The following is a 25105-nucleotide window of genomic DNA, read 5'->3' on the forward strand; positions in this document are numbered from 1 at the left end:
GTAAAAGAGCAGGTTACTATGCCCTTGAGCTCACCTGTCTGGTATAGGGCTTTCAGGGACGCGATATCAGACAGGTCCTCAGACCTTGCTTGACACAACCAGCGATTGTAACTAGAGAGGAAACATACAATTATTATAACAAACCCTTGTAAATGATGAAACAGTCTGGGCCTGTTTTTCTCTTTCCCTGTTCCTAAAGAATAATGTTTTATTACAACGAGCAAGGAGTTGAAGAGGGCTTGACACCATGCGGAGTCTCTACCATGCATTATTGATAAAATAAACACAAATGAACTACTGAGACAAGATGTTCATATGCAGTTAAGAAATCCTTTATGATCAAACGAAGATGACTCATAAAATGCCTCAGATACCAAGTTCTCAAACTAACACTGTTTTTAAATACCGTTACTTTCCTTTGCTAAAAACATGTAAAGAGAAAGCCTAAAGCAATAGCAGTTCTATAAAACAGGTGTTTGCTTGTTCAACAAAAATTTACTTATTGCATGACAGGTATGGAGAGCATTATATAGCGGAAAGACACAGCCCGTGGCTTCCAGTGTACTTTTCGGAAGGTCATGTACAGGTCACATGGGAACACAAAGGTACTAGGTGACTTCCTGTGATTCCAGGCTGCTCTGATGATGGGCTAACCCACCTAGTGGTGCTTATACGCCCCCTATAGCAGATCGAAGAGGGGCGAGGTTTGTCTTTGGCTGGGAGGATACCAACGCTGGAAGAGATGCAGAAGATCTCAGACGGGGAATGGCCTGGAAAAGGTCCAGTTAACCTTCGAGTTAGCAGCCAATCAATGATGGGGCTGAATTCCAAGCAGTGCTCAGGCCTCTGAATTTCTCAGTACGGTTTCTATTTCACACTGCTTTCTTAAAATCCAAAGTGCCTCTTATCTGACTGTGAAAAAAAGCTTCCAAGGCACCTAATGTATGAAAAGCAATCTTGAAGCATCTATGGCACACACAGCAACATCTCCTAACATAAAAAAACGAAACCAGGTGCGGGGTGACTTGTGTTCTAACCCTATCACTTTCTGTGCAATCTTAGTGTAAAATTATTTCACCTCCGTGCACCTCAGTTTCCTGCAAAATGGTGTTTATATAGGACACCTTTTGGCCATTTAGCCCCATCACACAACTAAAGGTATGTAATAGGACGTCTATTACATGTGGATTGTGACCAACAAGTGATACGCCCACCAGTTTCACAGAAACTGTTACTGCGTGTGAAACATACACCTGGTACGGATGGCATAGTTCTCATTTACCTTTTCACATGTGGAAGCTTACCCAGTTATTCCAGTTGAAAAGTCAAAGACAATAGCTTTAAGTTTTGGTTTCAGACGCAATTTGCAAGTCAAGAGCCATTTGCAAGTCAAGAGCAGTGTAGTACTTCCTACGCACAAGCACTATTCCATATTTCCACTTCCACAGAGTCACTTCCTAGGTCTTTTACACTAAATCCTCAACCACACTGGTTTCCAGTTGTTCCCACCACATGACTATACGGAACAACACATCTTAAACGTCCTATGAGCACCACTAGTCCTAACACAAAACATGGAACAGAAATTTGGTAAATACCTATTAATTTCTACACTGTATGTGTTCATTAGCTAATTTTCCAGACATTTACAGCATAAATGTGATGCCTGAACCCTAGCAGGGACTCAATTCTGTGTGGAATAAAATAGACACGAGTATTATTCAAGGTATTTTGGAGGCCTGGGAATAATAATAAAAGGCCCTTGGCTTCAAACAGTTTTAAAGTTGAATATATGGGATACACATACTAGAAAGACAATTTAAAGCTGAAATAAGAACGAGACAAGCAACCGAACAGACATCTAAATGCTCTCTCCATCAAGCGTGTATGCCGAGAGGGAAACCGGCAGGGGTGGGGGGAACGGGGAGAGGAGTGGCGAGGTCCAGGCACGAGGTGGAACTGACTACTGACCACTCCCCTCTTTGTAACAAACACTGGCCCAAGGCCCTACCAACTTGTTGCAATGTCTGTTTCTACTGGGGAACATGTCTTATCTCTTTATTTCCAGCAAATCTCTAGGGTGGTTCTTGACACTCAGTAGCTAGCTATGTATGTGTTCAATGAGCTCTGAAAATAATTGTTTTTAAACTGGAATTCAGGTGCACAAAATAGAGGCTATCACCTTTGGTGGAAACACTCTCAGTCACTAGTATGTCCATGGTTCTCTCTAAAAAAACAAATTCATTTTAATGAACAGCGCTCCGAATCCCACCACCCAGAAGTTAGCAACCTCACAATCATCTCACCCTTCTCTTGCTTTCTTCTTTATGTCATTTTAAGTTGTCTATATGCACTCCCCAATAGTTTTCTGGTTGTTATTAACTATTCATAAAAGAAATAAGCTGGTCATATTTATGTAACCTTTGGATCTCATGCTTTGGCTTACTATATTGCTAAAATTCGTGTATATTGTTGGGTGTCAATGTTTATTCATTTTGACTACTATGTATATTATAGTGTATTTGTACTATCTGAACACTATAGCTTTTTGAAATTTACTCTCCTGCTGATGGGCACTTGGGCTGTCCCCAGATTCTTGCCACTGTGAACAGTGCGGACGTCAGCTTATCTCACGTCTGCTGGTGCACATGTACGTGGCTTCTCTCCGGCAGACACGCAGGGTGGAGACGTTAGGTTTTATGGTGTGTTTGGTTTTGAGAGATAAGACCAGATCTCTTTCCCAAAGTACTGCACCGATTTACACTTCCACGAGCAAAGAGTAGGAGACCCTGTGAATCTATGTCCTCAACACTTCCTGTTGGCAGATGATGGCCAATCGGTTCAGTCTGAAAAGCACAGCACTTCCTCGGTTACTTAGGGTGTGGAGACCCCATCCACGCTCGCTGACCATGTCTTCCTCTTCTGTGAGATCTGTTCATATCGCTTGTCCATTTCTCTACTAGGCTATTTCTTCTTTTCTCACTTATTCATAAGCATTATGGATGTATTCTTGATACTAATCACTTTCCAGTTGTGTATATTGTAAATTACTCAAATTCTGCAACTTGTTTTTCACGTTCTTTAACCTTCATTGCTCCACTTTCTAACATTCTTACTTTTAATATAGTCAAAACTGGTTTCTTCTTTTTTAGTCAATGCTTTTAAGAGCTTGTTTTAAAAACCTGTCTTTTGTCCAATATATGAAAGATACAAACCTATAATTTCTTCCATGGGTTTTAATTTTTAAAATTTAAGTCCTTGCCCTGGCTGGTGTGGCTCAGTCGACTGAATGGTGCCCTGCACACCAAGGGAATCCAAGGGGTTGCCGGTTCGATTCCCAGTCAAGGCACATGCCTGGGTTGTGAGCCAGGTCAGTGGATGTGCGAGAGGCAACCACACCTTGATGTTTCTCTCCCTCTTTCTCTCTCCCTTACTTTCTCTCTAAACATAAATAAATAAAATCATTTTTTAAAAAGAAATACTGAGTAGATAGTTTCCCAATAGGAGATAGTTTCTTTTTTTTAAATATTTTATTTATTTATCTTTTTAGAGGGGAAGGGAAGGAGAGAGGAAAGAAACATCAATGTATGGTTGCTTCTTATGCATCCCCTGCAGGGGACTGGCCCCTGCCGGAAACTGGCCTGCAACCCAAGCATGTGCCCTGACTGGGAATTGAACCGAGATCGTGTGGTTCACAGGCCCGCGCTCAATCCACTGAGCTACACCAGCCAGGGCGGAGATAGTTTCTTAATAGATTGCAATCAGTTAAGGTTGGATGCTGCCCTCACAAAGGTAACATAAGGCAACTTCTTCCAGTTAATCAGCTACCATCTAAATGCACAATCAACAGTTGAATGACGAAGAACACTTAAGCTAAATTACTCCTAGAAGAGCAATAACTAACCCATCTGTGTATAACCAATAGCCCAGGGAAAATTTTGGCTTTGAAATTAATTAGCTTTTTCTGACCTCACGCAACTAACTGTCCCACATTGGACTTGGTTAAAACTCTTGTCGAATATCCTAATCGCACCCTGTAACTCAAACACATTATTCACCCAATGGTTAGTCTGACATTGCTCCCCCTGCGTACCCTCAGCTCCGTGAGGGCTGGGGCTGTGCCTGTCTTGCACCTTGCTTCACTACGCTCCTAGCACTTAGCACGTTAGCAAGAGCTCAGTAAATACTTAGAAATGAGTGAGACAAAGTTATTGCCGTGAGAAATGACAGAGGAGTCGTGGGTAACTGGATCTTATGCCAACCAAGTAACACTTGAAAAAAGTTACTGTAAAATAATTTAAGAGTGTTAAAAGCTGCACCTTTTGAAAAAATAGACTGCTTCCTAATTTTTGTAAGTAAGCTAACCTCTACCTTGTGATACACCCAAGTTAGTGTCACAACCGAAGACCTGGAAATATTAATAAGTAATTAAACAGTATGTCTACTTTTTTTCAGATGTTAAAAATATTTCACAAAGACACCGATGTCACAAGGCAATGCTACGAATGGACTGATCTAACGTAGCCAGTACACATGAACTTGTTTTGTTCTGATGAAGAACTGAACGAAGGTTTTCAAAACGACACCCTAACTGAAGACCTACCTCGATCTCAGAAACAAATGCACTGCTGGCTCAAGCTGATCAACTAACATAATCCACAGAAATTGGCCTGTTTCATGTGAATAAAAGCCTGACTGAAAGAGACTAAGGGAAACAAACGTTAAAAGCTCCAACCTGCAACCTTAAACATTTACCGCGTGGCAGAGTGAGCAGAGATACAGCTTACAGCTCAGTTGTGTCATAAACCACTAAAGAATTAGTCATTAATTCTCAGCCTTTTCAGTCTCTGGACCCTTTTACATTTATGTCAGTTCTAGCCACCAATATTTACCATGTTAGAAATAAAGACAGGAATTTAAAAAATAACTATGAGTAGTGTTAAAACAATAAAAGCCTACCAAGCAAACGTAAGTTCGTGCAGGGCTCTGGGAGAAGAGGTGCCTGTCTACGCCCTGGCACGTGAACTTGGCTGGAGTCCCCCATGTGCGTCTGCGTGCCACCTACTGCAACCTCACGTGTGGAGCAGCCTCTGGGAGGCTGCACTCGACACTGCGGGAATGACAATGAAAAGGGCCAACAACTCCTAGTAACATTAAAGAAACGGCTGTGGTCTCACGGCCTCCCCGAGAGGGTCTGACTCCCTGGCTCACAGTTCCGAGCTGCTGTTACCACGGTGAAGTTCGCCGCGACACGGAGACCATCATGGACACGGGGCACGTAACTGGGAAATCTGAAAGTTGTTTCGTTTGGAAGTTGCTTATCATGCAAGAGACCTGTGTGGCGGGGGTACCCAGCCGCCATCTCTTGGCTCAGGCTTTGGGAGACAGGCCGGCTCGTCCCCAGGCCTGCGAATGGGTGCTGACTGGATGCGCACACCAGCCTGACCGATGCTCAGAGTACACGCCCAACATCTGTCTGTGGTGTGTTTCCAGAAGAGAGGAAATGCACTATCTAATTCATCTCTGCATATTTCAGGATTAGACTATTACCCTGTACAGAGTAAGTAAGTATCCAGTGCTTCCTGAAACAAACGGAGACTGCCAACTGTGCAGCAAACTTAAACCCCAACACCAGGGCTCTTGGCTGGGAGGGACGATGTTTACATGCTGTTCTCCTGTTCCTTCCTAGAACCTACCCCTCTGCTGAGGACTCCCTTCCAGCAAGCATGAACTCAATGAATACAGGTTCCTTTTAACCCTTGCTTGAACTTGTAATTATTAAGTGAAATGAATCTCTTCATTAAAAAGAGAGATGCACACACAGTACCCAGTTCAAACACAAAGTCAAAAAACTCCTGTACCACTCGTGGAATGAAAGAGTTGCGGGGGGTATGCGTGTGTGTTTGTGGGGGGGGGAGGGGAGAGACTGATTTTAGAAAGGCGGTAACAACTCAGCTCTTGAAAACAAGTACTTCTAGCCCTCTCCCAGCGTCTCCACCGCTGGTGCAGGGCCGTGGGCTGAAGACGCCGCAGGAAAGTGAGACTCCTGCAGGCGCCTCTTGGAAGCTCCTCCTCAGTGAGCTCTACCTCTGGGCAGGAACTGATGCCCTGCTCCTGGGGCTCGACTGGCTCTTGAAGGAAAAACCTCAAACTAGACCAGGGATTCAGGACACGAAAGAATCACCTAAGAAACGTTGGAAGAAACATTCCTGAGCCCCTCCCCCAGAGGTTCTAGTTCAGGAAGCGTGGTGCCGGGCCATCTTTAGCAGGCACCCAGAGGCTGCGATGCTCAGAGGCCGCGCTCCCCTTGGGAGGCCTGCTTCAGATGCTTCCCGGGTGCCTTTGAGCTCTGAAGTAGTGGGGAGAGACCACATCCCGGTGCTTCTCAAAGTGGGGCCGCAGTCCTGAGCCCCTTTGCAGGGGGTTGCGAGGTGGAAATTGTTTTCAGGACGGCACCGAAACACCCTCGCCTTCTCCACTGTGTGGACGGCTGCAGCTGCCTGGGTGCTTCACAGGAGTCGGGCGGAGGCCCCGACGGGCGAGCAGTCACGGGGCCCTTCGNCCTGGGGCTCGACTGGCTCTTGAAGGAAAAACCTCAAACTAGACCAGGGATTCAGGACACAAAAGAATCACCTAAGAAACGTTGGAAGAAACATTCCTGAGCCCCTCCCCCAGAGGTTCTAGTTCAGGAAGTGTGGTGCCGGGCCATCTTTAGCAGGCACCCAGAGGCTGCGATGCTCAGGCCGTGCTCCCCTTGGGAGGCCTGCTTCAGTGCTTCCCGGGTGCCTTTGAGCTCTGAAGCAGTGGGGAGAGACCACATCCCCGTGCTTCTCAAAGTGGGGCCGCGGTCCTGAGCCCCTTTGCAGGGGGTTGCGAGGTGGAAATTGTTTTCAGGATGGCACCGAAACACCCTCGCCTTCTCCACTGTGTGGACGGCTGCAGCTGCCTGGGTGCTTCACAGGAGTCGGGCGGAGGCCCCGACGGGCGAGCAGTCACGGGCCCTTCGCTGCCAAAAGAGGCGAAGAACAAAAAAGCCAGTTTCTTTGAAGAATGTCTTTGATGAGGGGGTAAGAATTATTAATTTTATTAAATCAACCCTTGGGAACACATCTGTTTAATATTAATGTGTCACAAAACGGGAAAACACATGAAGCACTTCTGCTCACTGAAGTGTGAGGTCGTCTGGAAGCAAAGCTGTGGGGCTGACTTGCAAGCTGAACTGGTTGCTTTTTTTCTTGAACCATCGATCTTCTTGAAATAACGACTGGCAGACAAAGTGTGGTGCTTCTGCGTGAGCAGTGGGCAGATGATTTGTCAAAAATGAATAAACCAACCCTGACACCTCAAGAATGAAAACCTAACAGCATTTATTAGCAATGGTAAACTTGAGCTTTAAAAAAACATGTAATTTTGGAAAATTTGTCTGTATCCTCAGAAGCTTACAGTACCTAATACTTAAAAGACTTTTCTGATAATATCAGTGGTGATATTAGCAAATATAATCTTTGCTATTGTATAGTAAAAGGTGTTAATATTAGAAGATGATTAATTCAGTGAATCACTATTTTTCAAAAGATCAATGCATCATGTTACAAACTCATGCTCTAAATTCCTAATAAAAAATCCATTCAAAGTGCAGGAATGAACAACACATTTTAATATAACAAAATACAAAAATTCATGGATATGATTTATGATTACACATTACAACTAAACTTTAAGAAACTATTTATCAAGCTATAATGGAATATCAAAGAATAATATCCCCAATTATTGGAAAAGGCCACTGAAATACTCTTCCCTTTGCCAATTATATATCTGAAGTCGATTTTCTTCACACGCTTCACCCAAAAGAACTCACTGCCATAGTTTGAATGCTGATACGAGAATCCAGCTGTCTTCTAGTAAGCCAAATATTGCAAAATTTGCAAATAATGTAAAACAGTACCAGTCTTCTCCCTAGTTTAAGAAAAGTTACATTTCACATCGACATGATAGGTTATTTTTCAGGGAATTGATAAAGAATCTCTCATATGATAAATACTGGTAGGTATAAATAATCCAGGTGAACAAAAGTTCTCTGGGGCCCTGAGACCAAACAGTCAGAGATCTACTGTCCTAGACCAAAAGGGGTACCCACATCTAGCAAAGCATGAGTCACAATGCGAAAAGCTTTAAAATATGTGTAGAAGTCACAGTCCCAGTCATGTGAGGGACGGCCCAATCACTGTATTTAACTTTTTTCCCCTCTCTCAAGGACATTTTTTTTATTGCTTTTAGAGAGAGAGGAAGGGAGAGAGAGAAACATCAATAAAAGAGAAACATCGATTGGTTGCCTCCCATATGTGCCCAGACCAGGGATCACAAGCCCAACCGGAGCTCAAACCCACAACTTAGCTATGAGCCCTGACCGGGCATCGAACCCGCAAACTTTCGGTTATGGGATGATGCTCCAACCAACTGAACCACACCAGCCAGGGCCCCAGTCACCGTGTTTAAAGAACAGTGTTTGTCAGATGATTGTTACGCATGGCCAAGTTCAGCAATCACTGAAACTACATTTCAGAGTATAATTGCCCTTGGAAAAGCTGTTTATTGGTGCCCCCTTGTGGCTACTTTGCTTTTGTTTATAAAAATTAAATCATGAAGTGAAGACCACGAACTCAGGAGACACGAAATTCTAACTCCAAGGGATTCCAGAGATCACCTAGTCCAACTCCCACGGTGTAGACGGAGACTGACAGCAACCACACACCCTTAAATGCAGTGGGTAAGTGCTAGGCTTTACTTAAGTGTAGTCTGAAAAAGCAGAGAGGAGGGGCATCTACTCCACACTTTTACTCCATCCATTGCAACTCGTCACCAGCGTGGCAAGTTTCTAGAGGCTGTTCCTTCTGAGCTGAAACTGGACAATGCACAGGAATTGAAGGATGCGAGGATTCCAGTCCAAAGATGCCGAGTAGCCACACTCAAAGGTAAAAGAGAACACGGTTTGCTCAGTATTGAAGGGCAGCGACCAATCTGAAGAGCCTGCTGAGCACCAGGTGCTAGTGAGCTCGTGACAGTATCTCACCTGACGTTCACAACCCTGCGAGAGGCAGTCCCTCAACCAACCCAGTGAGGTACTGGACCATACTGGCCATGTCCAGCTCATGATTTTTTCTTTCCTTTAAGGGTTTTTCGTAAAGCAGCTAGCTTTCCATGGATCCTTGGGAAAAAGCTTACTCATAAGTACAAAAGCTGCTTTTGTTTATGTTTCAAAAAGGATTTACTCAGACTTGCTTTAGAAAATGCCGGAAAGAAATGGAATGGCTCTATAAGGTCCCTAGGATAGACTGAGGAAAAATAAACCTCTTTTAAACTTAATTAAACTGTAGACTATGTTTTAATTACATAGTAAAGTTAGGAGAAAACCTTCAAGCCTGCCTTTCCCAGTTTCTGGCTTTGCACCAGAACCCGACCCAGAGACACCACAACTGGGTGGAAGGAGCGGCGGTTCTGGAATCAGAGAACACCAGACAGAACACCAGCTTCAGCGCAATTATCTGTGACCACCAATAAATTAACTTTGAATTTCCACATCTGCTAAATGGGGACAGTGTCATCCTCGCTGGATGGTCACGAGGAATAAATGGGCACATGCTATCCACAGACCATCCAGCAGATGGAAGGCACTTTCCTTCTCGGTGCCTTTCAGGCCAGAGGGGTTTGCCTTACTTTCTCTGATGCTGCTTCTGCAGGGCTGCCTCTGATAACTGTCCCTGAAGGATCAGTCTTCTCTGCTTATCAATATCTCCTTCCATCCGGGCAAAAGCATGAGAGCCAATGAAAGAGAGATCAACTCCCAAGCCTTCATCCTCCTCTTCTTGGTCGTCTGCAACAGAAACATCAGTACAGCAAGAGCTGAGGCCAACGCTTAGCGGCAAATGGCACAAACAGAATGTGAATGCACAGCAGGGATGACTGCGAGTCAACCCCCAAACGGGACTAAGGTTGTATTTCGAGAACCAAAGTGAGATCAGATTTAGGGACCCGAAAAACAGAAATAATGAAGCAAACCAACAAATGTCTGGGGTCACTTACCCAGAACTAAGGAGGGAGCTCCTGATTGGTCGGTACATAAACTTCAGCCCCAAAGTCAGGGAACTGACGAGGACAGCAGGATGGATGAGGACGGCAGGGTATAACCCCAACCACTGAGTAAGGAATGTGTGAATTCTGATTCGCCAGCCTGGTTTTCTACATGGGCCGTGCCTCCATGCTGGTCCGTAACAAGGATGGTTCTCACTGCGAGTAAGTTCACTTTCTGATTTACCCCTATGATCATTTATGGATCATGCCTCACTTAGTGTGTTCCCACTGCCTCACCAGATCTGTTAAAATAATTTTTTAAAAGAAAAACAAACAAGACCCCTGGGACCACAGGGAGCCACCACCCGAGAGCTCAGCCTGGCGGCCACCCGGCTGGGACTGCCTCACGTCTGCTTCAGTGCTCCAGGCTGTGACAGGCCCGCAGCTCAGAAGAGTCTGCTTTTATCAAAAAACACCCACGAATCTTCTTTCAATCCCTCAAGTAAAGCTGATCTGACATCTGTTTCTAACAGAGTTACCATTCCATCGGAAAATATTTATGAACTCGAGGGCTGATATCTATGAAGTGACAATATTTCCAGAGACTCAGATGCAAATAAATCACTCTTTGAGAAGGGTGGACAGACAGGAACCTCTGGCTAAGAAGCCAGTCTCATCTACTGCCCAGCGATGCCATTTCAAACCAGTTTGGCTCTTCATTACTCCTTGCTATATAAAATACACTTTACGCACTTAGGAAAACCGATGTCCTGCAGTGGCGATCACAGTCATGAGGATCTGCAGACGACTCAGGCGTAACCCAAGGGTGTGCTCTGCTGGAGGCTCCCTAGAGAACGCGGGTGCCCCTCCAGCAAAGCCCGGTTCCGAGGCCTCACCTGATGCCACACCACTTAGCATTCCCTCCGTCCGACTGAAGTCTGTGTACTGGTCATTCAAAGGGGACGGGGAGCCTTCTAGGGATTTGAACCTCATGCTCATCACTATGTGATTCCTAAGCTGACGAATTCTGAAGCACTGAAGCCTGGGAGGCTGTCTCTGCAGAAATGATCTATAACCTCAAACACAGACACCCTTGAAGATCAGCACACACTGCCACAAAGGACAGGTTCAGAAGGCCCTCCATCCTGCTGTGCGTATCTACCGAGGTTTAATCTATGTGAGTATGGAACCTAAAGAAACAAACTGAACAGGTACAGTATTCCTGTCTTACATTTCAACGTTAGGTGTGGCTTTAGAGGACACTGCTGAAGCTGTAGAAAATTTCAGATGCTAATGTACGTGACCACTGTCTCAACAGTGTCTTGAAAAAACAACACCACCAAAAAAAACAGTGTCTTGAATGAACTTCACGAGGGTAACAATGTTGTTATAGCCAGCCACCTCTGAACTTCTACTGCCTAACACAGACTTGATACTAGACGTGTGGGTGCATTTATTTGCTTTTTAATTTAAAGAGTAAATCTTAACGTAAGACTCTAAAGACATCGAAGCTGGTCTTCATCTGAGTGTCGCACTAGCACACAGCTTCCCCACGGTCTAGCTGCACTGCCCACTTCTGTGGTGATCAGGCCCTTCGGTTTCCGTCAGAGGGTGATTACGGACGGCAGAACTCACCCTCCGGGGCCCCGGGTTTCTCAGTGATCCGAATCTGCCGCTCAGGCACCACGGGCTCCCCTTCCGCGTTCCCAATATCTGCAGGTAGGTACGGCAGGGACCGCCTCTCCTCCTCCAACGACCTTGGGAAGTACAGAGGTAGCAGCTTTTGGTAAGTAGCCTGTGTCAGAAAAGCAAGACGTTCTGTGATAAACCACAAAGTAACAACGCAGGTGCCCGCGGTGCTCAGTGCTGCCCCAACACTGTGAAGACGGCCTCCATCAGGGAGAAAGACCTTCCCTCCTCCAGGCTCAGACTGGACCTCGTCTGGGACCCATCAGCTGTGTTACAGACCGGGACATCCTTAGCTCCTCAACTCCGGTTCTGGCAATCCAGGAAACCGAGCCTGGAACGGGGAGTCCTGCCACTCCTGTCCCCTTCCCCACCCTTCACCTGACTAACGACAACTGTCTTCCAGGATTCGGCTCAGACGCTTCTTCCTCAGTCCTCACTGTGCCATCAGGGTATGTGGACCCAGTTTAGTGTTTGAGGACTTTTTTTAATGCTTCTAACTCTTTGTAAAGAATTGCTATTCCAAGACTTTTACTCTTGAGATTTCCCAAAGAACAAAGGTAAATTTTTCTTTTCATAAAACAAATTAGAGCGAAACTCATTCCATCTTCTAACTTCCCTGTGAGTGGGCTCACTGGGCTCATTACGGAACCGATGACACATTATAGGCATTTATTTAGTGCTTATTTTTCCCGTTCCCTTTTCATCATCCTAAAATGTTTTTTAAGTTTATTGTTTTTAAAGATTTATTTATTTAGACAGAGGGGAAGGGAGGGAGAGAGGGAGAGAAACATGAATGTGTGGTTGCCTCTTGCATAGCCCCTACTGGGGGCCTGATGTGGCTCACAACCCAGGCATGTGCCCTGACTGGGAGCTGAACTGGTGACCCTTTGCTTTGCAGTCTGGTGCTCAATTCACTAAGCCATGCCAGCCAGGGCTGATTATTGTATTATTTTCCATATGAGCAACTGTAAACCTACTTTTGCCGACTCCTGTCCTTCAAGTACAAGTGTTTGTGTGGATATACCTGCGAGTGGAAACTGTTCAACTTTTTGAGGAACTGCCCGGCTGTCTTCCAAAGTAGCTGCGTGACTTCACATTATCACTATGTGATCACTTCACAGTTTCTCCACATCCTCACCAGCACTTGTTACTATGTAATTATAGCCACACTAATGGATGTGAGGTTATTTTGATTTGCATTTTCCTAATCGTTCATGTTGTGGAGCATCTTTTCATGAACTTATTGGTCATCTACGTATTTTTTCTGGAGTAATGTCTACTTAAAACTTCTGACCATTTTTTCAGACTTTTTTTAGAGCAGTTTAAGGTTCAGAACAACTGAGAAGGTACAGAGATTACCCATATCCCCGTCCGAACACATCCACAGCCACCGGAGTGGCACATCTGTTCTAAGTGATGAACCCGCAGTACCACGTCTGATCACCGATGTTTAAGTGACATTCAGCCTGGGAGGTGTACGTTCTGCAGGTGTGCACAAAGGTGCAATGACCTACATCCATCGTTACAGTGCCATATGGAGTATTCTCACTGCCCTGAAATCCTCTGTCCTCTGCCCATCCACCTCTTCTGAACCCCCAACCCTGGTCCTTTCAATGTCTTCAGTTTGGCCTTTCCCAGGAATGTCATACAGTTGGAACCCTGGTATGTAGCCTTTTTGGATTGGCTTCTTTCACTCAGTAATGCACATCTAAGTTCTACCTCATCTTCTTATGGCTCAGTACAGTTGTTTTTCGCACTAAACTATATGCCACTGTGTGGATGTGCGCATTTTATTTATCGCTCACCCACCGAGGGACATTCTGCTTTCTTCCAGGCTTTGGCAAACCTGAGTACGGCTGTTATAAACATGCTTTGCAATTTTCTGTGAGGACGTAAATTTTCTATTCCTCTGCACACATAACAGCTTTTGCCCATTTAAAAATTGGGTTATCTTCTTATTGTGAATTATGAGAGTGACCAACTGATTTATGTTTATTTTGGCTGCTTGTGCTTTTGATGTCAGATGTAAGAAACCATCACTTAACCCACAGTCATGAAGATTTACACCTATGTTTATACCTGTGTTTTCTCCTACCAGTTTTATTGTTTCAGCTTTTGTGCGTAAGTCCTATGCCCAGTAGTTAATGTCTGTGCATGACGGGAGGCGGTGGCCCACCTCCTCTGCTCTGCACGCAGAATCCCACTGCCCCAGTGCCACTGCTGAGAAGGCTACGGCTTCTGCACTCAACCGTCCCTCCAGTATTGTCAAACACTCCACCCACTGCTCCCCGTTTACCCCCAGGCCACTGGCACCCGGTCCGGATCACAGGACTCTGAGTAAGTTTCCCAGCAGGCTCAGAGTGAATTCTCCAACTCCTCCCCTCTCCAAGGTTTTTGGGTTTTTGTTTTTTACTATTCTGGGTCCCTTGCACACCCATGTGAAATTTAGGATCAATTTGTTAAGTTCTACAAAAAGTCAGTAGGGACCCTGGTAGAGATTTTGTTGACTCTGTAGAACTGTTACTCTAGACAGTTAGCCAAGTATCAGTAAGAAAGGAAGCAGAGGGAGCCGGACATTGTTGAGCCTAATGTGCTGGTTTGCGTCCCCAGAAGGTAGAGGCAGGGGATCACAGCCCTGCCCTGCCAAGGATCAACACCCCTCTCTTCCCTGCTGAAGCACTGAATTGCTGGGAGGTCACAGGGAAGTACATGCACAACGGAAGTCAAAATGGCACAGGGGAGGTGCTGAGGTGCTTGACCTTAGAGGTCTGTCAGTCTAACCTGGGAAAGGGGTCAACTGGCCGGGGGGTGGACCTAGCAGAAGTCCACAAAAGCCTGGGAAGTTTATTAGTACAGAAAACACCACTGACTTTTATGTTGATTTTGTGGCCTCTAATGCTTCTGAACGCTATTCTCACAGCATTTTTGTAGACTTGATTAGTATTTTTACAAACAAGGGCATGTCACCTGCAAACAGAAATAGTTTTCTTCCTTTCCAATCTGGTGCTTTTTATGTCTTCCCGTTGCCCACACACCCTGGGCAGAAGCAGCACAGTGCTGAAGACAGTGGGTGACACGGCCACTGTCGTCTTTTCCTGCTGCTGGGCAGAGAGCGCCCAGCATTTCACTGCTGGGTGGTGAAATTCTGTGGGTCAGCTGTGGCTCTTTCACTGGTGCCCTCTGTCAGGTGAAGGGCGTTCCCTGCTATTCCTAGTGTGTTTAGCATTCTTTTCATGAAAGAGTGTTAGATTTTGTCTGACATTTTTTCTGCATCTACAGAAATGATCACGTGGTTTTATCCTTTTTTCTATTATTATTCTATCTATTATTCTATTACTATGGTATATTACATTGATTGACTTTTTGTACGTTGACCCAACCTTACACTGCTGATCTAAATCCCACTTGGGGATGGTGTACAGAGCCCTTTTATATGTTGCCGGACTCAGTTTGCTAATATTGTGTTAAAGACTTCTGCATCTCTAATTCATAATGAATACTGTTCTGTATGATTTAAACAATGAAACATAACTAGCAAAATACCTCCTCCAGTTCAGAGACAGCAAATACCACTTTCTCAATAGTCTCCCCGTGAACCTCGAGGAATCGCCTTACAGTGCCTAAGGAAAAAAAATAGAAAGACTGTTCAATAAAAAAAGGTACGAGAAAAGTCAAGCCCTTCAAAGTTATTTTTGCAGTGGTGGCTCCTCGTCTCACTCACGTCTCTGCTCAGTGACACCTCCTGGGCGAAGCCCGCCCTGACTCCCGGAGTCAAAAAGCCTTTCCGGATTTGCTCTCCTCCGGAGCGACCGCTGTAGCCGTTCTGTGGGGATTCTTGTTGAGGGTACGGGCTCCCCACCTCGCTCCCCACCCCCCCCAAACCACTGGAGAGGAAACCTCCCCACAGCAAGAGCTTTGTTTGATTTACTGCCTCACGGCCAGTGTCCAGAACAGCGCCTGACCGCAGGAGGTGCTGACTCCGGTTTTCCCTGGTCTAGTATTGTCCTCGTATCTCCTGTGGCCGCTCTCTGACCACAATGACCCAGCACAAGCGTCTTTCCACTCATTCGGTTCCATTATTAGACGTCACTCCTGCTGAAACCCCACCGAACCAAAGCTGAATGACACTTTTCTTAATCTCTATGGTACCCAGATTCTTCGCAGCCAACTCCCTAATAGTGACCCTGCTGGTCTTTCCTCGCCCTTCACTTACTGGAACTCTAGCTTTACTGCTAGAAATGCCCATGACTCGCCTTTTAAAAATGCTGGCCTCCGGCATTCTGTCCTCCACATTTTTTATTTTCTTGACACACACATTCCCTTTAGCTTGCTAATTTGCTGGTTAGGTACTGCCCCAGATGCTGAGGGCTCTCAAATCTGTGTATTGTTTTCTGAACAAAAAGCCTGAATTCCCTATCACCTACTGGGCGCAATGCCCACGTAATCCAGAAACCTCAAACCCAGCATGTCCAAACCTGCTCCCAACATCCCCCCCTGAAACCTGCTCCGTTACCTGTACTCCTTATTCCAGATGCATAGAAATACCCATCTGCTCACTCATGCTACAGTTCTGAATTTTTTGGCACTGTTTCCACCCCCTCCTTCGGTTGCATTTTCAATGGATTTCCTGTCCTTTAAAGTCTATTGCTGGTACTTCTAACACCTATGCTTTCTCTCTCCCAGCTGCTCTCAAGGCTTACCAAGACTTGGGCAATAAGATCTTCACCATTTGCCTGTTTCTCTACATGTTCACTGCTGCTGAGTTCTCTTCCGTTATCCTCCCTACTAAACGCTGTGACGGCTCTTCACACAGTGACCTCGACTCACCACCTCTCCCCTCCTGCCCCTTGGCCCCACTTCCCCCCGTGTACTGTACGCTTTAGCCAACTCGGCTTTGCCGCGCTCACTCCCAGCACGCCACTTCCTTTTATGCCACCCTTCCTCCGTGTGCACAGTCACCTGTCGCTAGAGCACCACTCACCCACCATGGTGTTCTCTTAGTGAACGCCTCCTCAGTTTTGAGGCCCAGTCAAGGCCCTGACCTTGGTGTGGGGCTCCACCCCTCTCTGCTCCTCCTGCAATGCTTTGAGCAGCCCTTCATTTGTGAACTTCTCACAGCACTTCTTAGCTAGACTGTGAGTTTGTTCAAGGCCATTTTACATTATACATAGACGACAGGAATGTATGTTACACTAACATTACTAGAGCCTAGCACACTATAGGGCCCAGTGAGCAATCATGCAAAGGTAACTGGTAACTGCATTAACACCGTACGACTCCAGTTACCTACATAGTGTCTGCCTTGCTTACCACATATCTTGAGAACCTAATGGAGCAGATCCATTTGCTGAAGGACTGAAATATTCATACCTCTGTTAGGTGACAAATTCTTGTTTCGTTTCTCCCTGTATTCCTCTACTTAAAAAAGTAATTTAAATAAACTTTCGAAAGGGGATTTCCTTCTATTTACTCTGACTCCAAGTTTTAATGTTCACACATAACAACTTCCCGGCACACAGCTGTGGGATAGCCTTTGGAAGACATAACACAGGGCCCAATAGTACTTAAATTGAACTCCCTCAGCAGAGTTCACGCAGAAAGTAACTCTGCATAAAGGGGCAGAACAAGTGACGTCACAGTTGTAGGGCTGCAGTGCCACCTGCCGCACGGGGCTTTTCCTTTCATCTGTGTACGTCCCTCTGCAAGCACCTAGCACAGCATGTACCTAACTTGTAGAGAGAACCCTTTAACTGGAGGGAATGACATCTGGGCCATTAAAATTCCCGACCTGGAAACACAACAGAGCAAATGCCATCGTCATCTTTTTTTCCTCACCACTGTGCCCTCTTCTGTACAGGACTGGGCCTAGCACATAGCAGGCATTCCACATTTTGTTGACTGAATAAATAACCTGACAAGTCTGTTTGAATGCAGATGTTTCTTTAGGCTTCTTCTGGAGAAGAACTGAACTGTACATGTGTCAAGAATAAAAAGATACAGTCTCCATTCATCTATCAAGAAAATACTATTGTTGTTAGGTTTCAAATGAAAGGAATTTCCATAAGGGCTTAATAAGAAATAGAGGTTGTGGTACTAAGGACTTGGAGCTACATCATTAGGTTTGTTCTTGGCCCATACCTGCTACAAGAGATTACAAGCTATTTATTTCACAAATGCTCAGAAAGTCTGCGAGCAAAGGGCACAATTATCTGTGTGTGTGTTTTGATGAGATTAATTATATTTTTGCTACTATATTTAAGGTGTAATAAGTTGCACAGGCTTTATAAAATACACATTAACTTGCCCACCGTAAAGCTTGACATTTCTTGCGCGAAGTTCCTAGACACTGCTTCATGAAAGTCCCTATTGCTACTGTTGATCTTAATCTGCTGTGGCCACAGTTACTGCTCCAGGCAGACACGCCCACTGTGCTTTATCAGGTCACTTATCTGGGGCCACGGGCCTGGGTCAGAGCTGGGACCAAACACCCAACTTCCTCACTCTCTTTTTAAGAGTCTTTTTATTTATTATTATTTTATTATTATCATTTATTATTTTTAATAGACCATTGAATTTTATTACAAAAGTATTTGATCACCTGGCTTCAAAAAGTTTAAAATCAATACACTATTTTGTGTATGCCAGTGCAAAGCAAAATGCTTTACAAATTAAGTACCTAAAAATTGGACAGAAACATTAAAATTTGATGAAAACCAGTTATAAAAATCCTTAATCCCTTTCCTCAAAAAACAAGTCGGTCTTTCCAGTCCTATTATACAATATTAATACCATTCACCATTTTTAGAATAGGTAGCTAAATTATACTTTTCTGTTAGCATACAATACTCTTAGACTAACAGATTTATATTGATACAGAGTCCAGTTACGCTTGTGAATGTAAAGCCACGGAGAGCAGAGAACAAAACAGGGACAATAAAAGCCTTGAAAGTCTCACTTTCTAGTTGTCCCATGCTGGGGTTGGAATGTGAAAGTGGAAAATACATCAATATGTCTTTTAGGTCTTCATATCTAGAGACAGATAAATATTCCAATTTGATTTTTTAGGTAATAGAGAAAACTGCTAGTAACTTTAACCCCTGCCCAAAGAAGACAGATAATTTTATCTGGGAGCAAATACTTACTGCCTTGAAAAACAGCACCTTAGTAGCCTACGAAAATCAGTTGTAGAATAACCTTTAACCTTAAATTAAAAAATTAATTTTTTTAAAGATTTTATTTTTATTTTTAGAGAGTGGGAAAAGGAGGGAGAAAGAAAGAGAGAGAAGTATTGGTCTGCGAGAGAAACATTGGGTAGTCGCCTCTCGTGCATTCCTTACTGGGGACCTGGCCTGTAATCCAGGCATGTGCCCTGACTAGAACCGAACCGGCGACCTTTAAGTTTGCAGGCTGGCGCTCAGTCCACTGAACCACACCAGCCAGGGCTAAACTTTACAAATTATTAAATAAGTATAAAGTAGGACTCAATTACAGACAGTTGATTATACTGCAGAGCTTTTTTTAAAAAATAAAATGATGCTGCCTTTTTACCTAAGCACATGATTACTATATAAGAAATGGAAACATAAAGGAAGGCTTAGCTCGAGCTATGACGTGTCAGGGCAAGGGATAAGTGAGATCAGAGGGTGTCGAGACCCGAAGGAGGAAGCTTTCTATTATACAGTGTCAGGAACTCTGCTTGGGCAAGGCACCACAGAGCCCTGCAGGTCACAGCACAGCAGCCTCTCACCAAAGCAGCTGCAACTCGGGCATAACGAACAGGTTACCAAGGCTGAGAGTCAGAAAGCCTGGATAATGTTTCAAGTCGGAATAAGCCCGAGAACACGGTAAAGTTCTGAGTCTCTTTTATTTGTAAAATGGGTAACACACTACCTAAAACACAGAGTTGTTGAGGCAATAGAAGTAATTCCTTTATCCCCTTTTAAAAATACCTATGTTTTGAGGACTTCTGGCCAAGATGGAAGCGTAGGTGGAAACACTGTGCCTCCTCGCACAACCAACTTTAAAGACAAGTTTTAGTAACAGAAATGCAGCCAAAACACAGAAAACTGAATTACACTAAAGTCCAACAACAAGGAAACGTTCAGCCAGACCAGTAAGAGGGGCGGAGCCAGCGGCTGGCTAAGCGGGGTTGCGCAGGAAAACTCGGCCTGACCCACCCAGGTGCGCAGGCAGGAGTTGGCAGACCCCAGGCGTGGGGTTGCAACGGGCAGACCCAGTGAGGGCGCAAGGTGGCAGGTTGACCGCAGTCACACATTCGTGAGCAGATAAACCAGGCAAAGGAGCGAGCAGGGAGAAGACCATGCAGGCCCCAGTGGTGGGAAGCAGCAGAGGAAACCCTCATTGTCCCTCTCTGATCCCACCCCCACATACAGCATCACAACCCAGGGACTTGAGTTTCCCCGCCCTGGTGAACACCTAAGGCTCCACCCCTCATACATAACAGGTGGGAACAGACCAAAACATCATGGCTCAAGAACTCAAAGCCCCAGGGCCAATAACTGTAAGCAACCAAGAAATAGCCAACCTATCAGATGCACAGTTCAAAACACGGGTGATCAGGATGCTCACAGAACTGGTTGATTTTAGTCACAAATTGGAGGAACAAATGAAGGCTAAACTAATTGAAATGAAGGGAAATGCACAGAAAACCAATAGTGATGGAAAGGAAACTGGGACTCAAATCAAGGGAGTGGATCAGAAGGAAGAAAAAAATGACCAAACAGAAAAGTATGAAGAAACAAGAATTAAAAAAAAAAATGAGGAGAGGCTTAGGAACCTCCAGGACACCTTTAAATGTTCCAACATCCAAATTATAGGGATCCCACAAGGGGAAGAGGAAAAGCCACAAGTGGAAAACTCATCTGAACAAATAATAAAGGAGAACTTCCCCAGTCTGGCAAAGGAAAAAGACTTCCAGGAAATCCAGGAAGCACAGAGAGTCCCAAAGAAGTTGGACCCAAGAAGGAACACACCAAGGCACATTATAATTACATTAGCCAAGATGAAAATGAAGGAGAGAATTCTAGAAGCAGCAAGAGATAAGGGGACAGTCACCTTCAAAGGAGTTCTCATCAGACTGTCAGCTGATTTCTCAAAAGAGACCTTACAGGCAAGAAGGGGCTGGAAAGAAGTATTCCAAGTCATGAAAGGCAAAGACCTACATCCAAGATTGCTCTATCCAGCAAAGCTTTCTTTTCGAATGGAGGGGCAGATAAAGTGCTTCTCAGATAAAATCAAATTCAAGGAGTTCATCATCACCAAGCCCTTATTATATGAAATGTTAAGGGGGACTTATCCAAGAAAAAGAAGATAAAAAATACAAACAATATGAATAGTAAAAAGACAGCAAACTCACAGTTATTAACAACCACACCTAAAACAAAAGCAAACTAAGAGGACAGCTAGATCAGGAGCAGAACCATAGAAATGGAGATCACATGGAGGGTTAACAACAGGGGAGTGGGAGAAGGGGGGAGAAGGTACAGAGAATAAGTAGCATGGACGGTAGGTAGAAAATAGATAGGGGGGAGGGCAAGAATAGTATGGGAAATACAGAATCTAAAGAACTTGCGACACGTGGAGATAAACTAAAGGGGGGGGAATGGTGGAGGAAGGGGTGTGCAGGGTGGAGGGGAATGAAGGGGGGAAATGGGACAACTGTAATGGCATAATCAATAAAATATATTTAAAAAAAGAAAAAATACCTATGTTTTGAGCAAGTACCATATGTAAAGCATTTTTGACATATTGAAGCATTGTAAACACAAAATGAAATGATAAAATCTCTGCTTAGTCTAATAGAATGCACATAAATACACTCTAATTACAAAATATATAAATTTACTATAAAATTCTTGAGCAAGAAGGATCTTAGTTTTAAAAATAGCTAATCATTAAACAAGACTAGAACTGAATATGCCCTCAACCTAAATTCTGCAACAGATGGTCATTCAGCCTTTGTAAGAACATTTCAGTGACAGGAAGTTCACTTAAAATACCTTCATATCACAGAGTGTCTTATCTCAAACAGAACCAAATCTCCTTCCTTACTGCTTGGTCTTACACCTGCCTCCTACTGTGGGGGACACCTTGTCTACAATACTTACAAGGGTCTGAGAACCTCCTGAAACCAGTGGGTAAGTTCCCTACACACGCACATTCCCCTGGGGAAAGGGTCCCTGGCTTTCTTTCATCAGATCCCGATGGAGTTTACGATGCTTGCAAGGGGGCTAAGGACTGCTGCTCTGACAACGCAGCATAGGCCGAGCCCACAACGAGACCCCTGCAGACACCTGAAGACGGGCGCACAGGTGCTTAAAGCACACTCTTCTCTGGGAGCGATGCCACTTGTGTTTCCAACCATCAGCTTCCAGCCCGCCAGTGTCTCGTGGGGAGTGAAACACACAGCTACACACAAAACTCCAGACATGATATGAACCTGCACACGATACAGTGAGATCGTGGGTGCCCTCCGGGTGAACACGATATTGTTATACTACACACTGACATTCCCACTCATAACGATTGAGCTCAGCCTTTTCTTAAACCTACGGGCAGGGTTTCACACATTCAAACAGCACACGTGGATGTGGTGGTTTAAACTGCCAAGACCCACGTGAATCTGATACTATGAAACCTGTTTTGATTTCACTGTTGCAGCCTGTTAAGATTCTTATGGATTATGACTGAAGTGCCCAACGCATTAACCACACTTCTTAGGTAGGAATCACTTTCAAATTTAATAGGCAGATCTTCCAAGCCCTTACTCAAATGGATAAAAACATCAGCACGAGATAGCACACCGAGGGCTGTGCACTTGGTCAGTACGAGCTTCCCTCCAGGGGGCCACGATCAGTTACAAATCTTCTCTGGCTGTAACTATTTCACTAGTGATAAAACAAACCGAAGACTCAGTTCATGTACAGCACCCCAAGCCCACGTGTGAGGTGCTACGCTAATTTTCGCGCAGCGCCTCCGATGTCACTCACGAAGTGCTATGTGCGTCGCGTCCTCTAAAGGATAACCTCGTTTGGCAGAGTTGACGACACAGAACCCGACGGAAGACATGGACTGCTCTCTGCAATGAAACAGAAAACAGAAATTACCAACACTTGTAATACACAGCTAATTAGAAAACGCAGCTTAACTTCTCTTTCCTTGTCCATTCAATAAATCTACTGTAATAGTTAACTCAACTGCAGTATTTAACAATCATATTAATATATAATTTAATTTCACCATTTGGGGGAAATATATTCCAAATAAAGACTGAGGAAAATGGGAATAAGTTAAATTCTCAAGTCACGCAAGGCCATTCCTTTTACTCTGCTAAGTTTGAGAAGAAAACTAACTCTATCTTCAGCGTCCTCCAAAACTGTCCAAACCCCTCAGTTTGACCTCCATAGCTGGTTTCGCGTTAAAGCCAGGCCTTAGACGGTGTGCGGCCTGCCAGGTCCAGGGGCTGGGCACGCGCACCTGGCCAGCTGCAGGACGTTCCTGTAGCAGCTGTACAGGGAGCTCTCTGCTGCGGTGCGGTAGCGGCTCTTGTACTTAGGCCCCACTGTGTGGATGATGAACCGGGCAGCCAGATGAAACCCTTTCGTCAACTTGGCTTCGCCCGTCCGGCAACCTGGGGACAAGGGAGCGTATTTAAGTCACGGTGGTGTTACAGAAACATCAACAAAACAATGCATGTAGCAGAAAGTATTGAGAATGCTGAGAGATTTCTATCAAAACTAGGGGTTGAACACTAACACTTAACTGTTCCCAAAATGACAGTGAAGCAATATAATCACACACAGGTGTGAAAATGGGGACAAAAAGAATGGGAGAGACATGAAGCAGGCAAGCGCCATCAAAATTCTGGAAAGTAGAGCCAGTGAGCTAGAAGCAGCTGATTTAGCCACGCAGAGAAACCTAAGTGCTTGCAGGAAAGGACTAACCAACGTGAAGAAAGGTGGTCTGCACCTTTCTGAAGGTGTCGTTTTGGAAGACAGACTGACTGCTTTAATCCAAATCCTGAGCTGAATGTGTTCCTGCTGTGACACTTTGGGTAGGTGCTTGGCCTCTATACGCCTAATTTCCTACTTAATGGGAGTGCCAGCAGCACTTACTCCACAGGATCCAATGAGTTAGCTAGTGTCGTTATTGCTCCTGAAAGGTTCACAAGTCGGAGGTCCTAAGTACTTCTCCAGGCTATGGTGTACAGAGGGACTAAAGAGGAAAGGCCGAGTTAGACTACGCACAAGAATGCTCCAATCTGTAACCAGCGCTCCCTCAGCCAGCACAGCAAGGCCACCACGCTCGCCCACCAGAGCAGCAGGAAGGTTTACTCTGGAAATGAGAACTGCAGAGTCTCTGGACTTCAGCCAGAACCCCAGGCACAGTGAAAAGAGGTGATTGAGTTAAAATGTAATAGTCAAATGTGATAACTCTGTATCTCTGCTCCACATTGGCTTCCAAATGCAGACACTCACGCTCACACACTTGGAGAGTCCTCCCCAGAAAACAAAGGGGCCCAAACCAAAGACCTACAGATTCCGAGAACTGAGGGAGCTTCCCCAACAAAACAGCAGGGCTCCTGCTCATCACATACTTCAAGAGCCACCAAGCAAAAACCACGCCCATGCACACGAAGCTTCCTGTGAGCTTCTCAGTTCCTCCCTCCTAAATACAGCTGACACTCAGGGATCACCAGGAAGGGAGGGAAACTTCTAACAGAATGGGGTGGGAAAGACAAATGCTCAAAAAATAGACAACGAAGAGAAGGAAACTTTGAAACAAACCAAAAAATGCCCAACACCATAATCACTACTACTCTCAGAGACACACCACCAGAATGTTATACAAAAAGGAATATTGAGAGAACAGAAAAAGCACTTATATAATAACTCCTGTAGCCAAGAGAAAAAATATAATGGCAGGAACAAAAAGTTCATTACACAGCTAAAAGCTAAAGGAAATCTTCCAAAAAATAGATAAAAAGTAAGACATGATAGATATGAGAAGGAACATACAAGGAGGTATAACATTCAAAAGGATTTCTGCAAAGAGAGAACAGAGAACACAGAGGGAAGGAAATTATTAAAGAAATAAAACAAAAAAAACTTCCCAAACTGAAAGATGTAAGTTTCTAGACTCGAAGAGTCCACAGAACACCCAAACCACACCAAAGACCAAGGTAAATCGCTGTGCAATTAAGAGAACATCAGAAACAAAGATGAGACCATAAAGGTTCCAGAGGAGAAATCAGTAATGCACAAAGGACCAATAATTAGAGCAACACATAATATTCCAAGAGCAAAAATGAAAACAGAAAACAATA

The 25105-nt window shown here is 44.7% G+C and overlaps 1 protein-coding gene across 3 annotated transcripts in view; it reads right to left on the bottom strand.

The window, feature by feature from the left end:
* The window catches only part of GDAP2 (ganglioside induced differentiation associated protein 2), a 63388-nt gene that overhangs the window by 26822 nt on the left and 11461 nt on the right, over window positions 1-25105 (bottom strand). For all 3 annotated transcript variants that reach the window (XM_037038894.1, XM_037038893.1, XM_037038895.1), the window contains exons 4-9: window positions 23257-23410; window positions 22770-22858; window positions 15304-15380; window positions 11707-11866; window positions 9718-9874; window positions 35-111 (exon numbers count right to left, since the gene is read on the bottom strand). In XM_037038894.1, coding sequence (XP_036894789.1) covers window positions 35-111; window positions 9718-9874; window positions 11707-11866; window positions 15304-15380; window positions 22770-22858; window positions 23257-23410 — 714 coding nt within the window. The remainder of the gene's footprint in view (window positions 1-34; window positions 112-9717; window positions 9875-11706; window positions 11867-15303; window positions 15381-22769; window positions 22859-23256; window positions 23411-25105) is intronic.

This window comes from Sturnira hondurensis, unplaced genomic scaffold (genome assembly GCF_014824575.4).
Source record: "Sturnira hondurensis isolate 20B ecotype Veracruz unplaced genomic scaffold, ASM1482457v3 Scaffold0024822, whole genome shotgun sequence".
NCBI classification, from domain to species: Eukaryota; Metazoa; Chordata; class Mammalia; order Chiroptera; family Phyllostomidae; genus Sturnira; species Sturnira hondurensis.